The 2973-nt window shown below is 50.3% G+C and overlaps 1 protein-coding gene across 1 annotated transcript in view; it reads left to right on the forward strand.

The window, feature by feature from the left end:
- The window catches only part of LOC100741202 (leucine-rich repeat-containing protein 24-like), a 68269-nt gene extending 66346 nt beyond the window's left edge, over positions 1 to 1923 (forward strand). The window contains 1 exon segment of the mRNA XM_024371678.2: positions 1 to 1923. This exon segment is cut by the window's left edge and continues 42 nt beyond it. Within this exon segment, the coding sequence (XP_024227446.1) occupies positions 1 to 60 (60 nt within the window). The 3' untranslated portion in view covers positions 61 to 1923.
- Positions 1924 to 2973: the final 1050 nt, after the last annotated feature.

Genomic DNA, 2973 nt, shown 5'->3' on the forward strand with positions numbered 1-2973 from the left:
CCGCCTCATCATCCGGAGAGTCCCGACGAGGGATACGTTGGCGACGCGATGGACGTCTAAGAGAACTCGGGATCGACGACACGAAGATGGCTCGCGCATAGAGCAGAAGACCGCCGGGTCGTTTCGAATCCGATTATCTCGGTTCCCGGGGGCAGAGCAGAGACAGCGGATCTGTCGCGTACACGAACCGAGGAAACTGTCGGGACGTACGTTCGGACAAATTAATCCAAGGGAAACAAGGCACGGACACGATTGGCAGAACAAGAAACTCGACAGAGAGCTACGTCGTCGTTGTCGTCCCCGTCGCCGTCGCCGTCGTTGTCTGCGAGAATAGATATCAAACGTCGTGCGGCCAAAATGCCGGTTGAGCAGGAACAAAAGGAGCCGGAGCAACGGAAACGTAATGGATTAATCAGGTGCGAGGCTTCCCAGGCGTCCCGAATCACGTGTCTGCGGATAATAATTTCTTGTCAGTAACAGGTCTCCGTGTTCGAGGAACAGCCAGCGTTGCTAATCAAATCGTCTACCCCGCAAAGTGAGAGGGGGGGGGGAGCGGCAACGTTCGAACACGGCAACGGATTTTTCACCAGCTTTTTCCAGGTGAAAAGCGTCGTAAAAGCCGTTTTCGGTATAGAACTTTTGACGAAAAATTCGAGTTGTTTGTCGGAGAGGAGAGCATAGGGAAATTCAGGAAATTCTGCGTTGAAATTATACGAGCTCGGTTAGTCGAGCAAAATCCGCAAAATAGAAGAGCGAGCGAGCGATTTTTCGGCGTTGTCGAACGATCGACGTGGATGCAAGTTCGATGGCGACTGGTGCAGGGAATTTTCGCATGGTTCCGGAACGCAGATCTCGACCATTCTCGCCAGCCTCGCTTGGCAATGGAATTTGCCGGAACGAGGGTTACGCGAGCGGTGCACCGATCAGAGGAATCGAATTTTCCAAGAGCTTACGGAAGCCGACGAACGCAAACGAACGGCCGCGAGCGCAGTCGGAATTTTGAAAACCGGCTGATCCGATCGCGCAGTCCGATCGAAGCTGATCTGTCCACGTACCGAAGAACGCTCGCCCTTTACGCTCGCTCGTACTATTGCGATCTGTCACTCCGACTACAGCCGGAAATTGGAAACGTTTCTGGAACGAACGGTAACTTTGCTCGCTGGTTGGCAACGGTGGTCAACTTTGTCAAAGTTATGCGTTTGATAGCGCGGGAATCCTCGATGGAATAGTTGAGAGAAATTGTTTGTATGTACATAGGGGACGAGTGGGACGAGTGTGTGTCAAAGTGTAAGAAACGAAAGAAATTACAAAGGAGCGTGTAGTGGAGAGTAAAATACCGAATGGCGTACTACCGACCTTAAAGCTTAAGAATATTCTTCCGTTAACAAACACAAACTCTTTCGCCTCGTTAAAATGGACGTCTTTCATCGTACACGGTACGTTTAAAAGTAAGAGATGCAAATGCGTGGAATAGCAACTCGTTTGCAGTCACTGTAAGCGGTAAGAGGAGCGCAAAGCGCGAGAAAGAAGCGTGCTTTCGAAACGAAAAAAGGATACGACGGAGAAGAAACGAGAATACTCTGCTGGTTTACGAGTCCCTCGAGAGGACTCGTTCGATATCTGCTCAAGTTCATACGCATCCTTCACCCCCTTCATCCACCGTTCCATCTCCTGGTCATTTCCTCTTTAGGCTAACCAATTGTATCGTTATTAGAGTCTACTGCTCGTCGGTTTCCCAAGAAACGAACAGGCTCTATCCGGGCTGGAAAGTTCCGACGAAAGGTTATAGCAATTCTACCGTAGTGATAATAACGTTAACTCGGTGTTTAAGACTGGTGAACTGTGCGAGATTACGAGAGAGCCGGTATAGGCCTCGGCTAGCCCCATGTACAGACACGTTAAATATACATATACATATGTATAAATTTGTACACCACTCCGGAAAACGCGAAAACCAACGGACACACACGTACGCAAATGTCCACATATTATATATAATACAAGTATACAGACGTGAATGTGAATAGGCGGAAACGAGGGTTGGTCAGAACACGCGCTGGACACGCGCGGAAAGTAGATATTTTTTGAAAGGTGTCGTAGAGCCTAACACGCGTGACCAGGCAACCGCTCGCTCCGTCTTCTCGCCCTGTATTCGTTATCGTTGTGTAGCCGATTTTTAAGAGTTCGATCGTACGCGTTGCTTCGCGATACTCGACCAATCGATACCAACAACCGACTGCAAAGCACTCGTACAATTTTCACCGTGACTCCTCATCTTCGTCCAGGAAGAAGACGTACACGTTTTTCTCTGAATTTGTTCAATAAATCCGCGCGAGGTTGGTGGTGTATCGCGAACCAGGCTGGCGTCGCACCGATCAAGCGGCAAGATCGGTTCATCTAGAATCTAGGTAATAAACGAATCGATCGTTCTTCGAGGGCTATCTATCTAGCCCGATCCAACGCTAGGTTTACGAATTACGATCAGCGGATGGCGGACCGTCGGACGTGCAGCGAAAGGATGCACAGCTCCGTTTAGTAATGGATCGTCTATTCGGGCGATCGTAAACGCAACTGCTGCTGCCCTCTTTTCTGCCTCTTGTCGATCATCGGCCGATTCACGGACGAACGGCGACAGTCTCTCCGCCTCGAAGCGTGAACTCGAATCTGCACATCCTTCCGAGCTCACCACGGCCCGAATACCACGACCCCTCGAATTTTTCGTTCGATACGCCCCGCGTCTCGCTCGCGCGCACGCACACACGCGCACACAAAAATTTTGAATCAGCGTTAACGGCGTTTTACAGGGTATCCGGGTGATTGACGAAAGGATCGTCGAGACGGAAACTTCGTTAGCCGCGACAATAGGAAGCGACACTTGGGATCAGTGGTAGCTGAAAGCGAACCGAGTCTACGCACTCCTCCGTGTTTACGAGTACCACGAAGATGTTCTCGGTTTGTACGAAGGAAATCGAG

Source organism: Bombus impatiens, unplaced genomic scaffold (genome assembly GCF_000188095.3).
Source record: "Bombus impatiens unplaced genomic scaffold, BIMP_2.2 scf_1503, whole genome shotgun sequence".
NCBI classification, from domain to species: domain Eukaryota; kingdom Metazoa; phylum Arthropoda; class Insecta; order Hymenoptera; family Apidae; genus Bombus; species Bombus impatiens.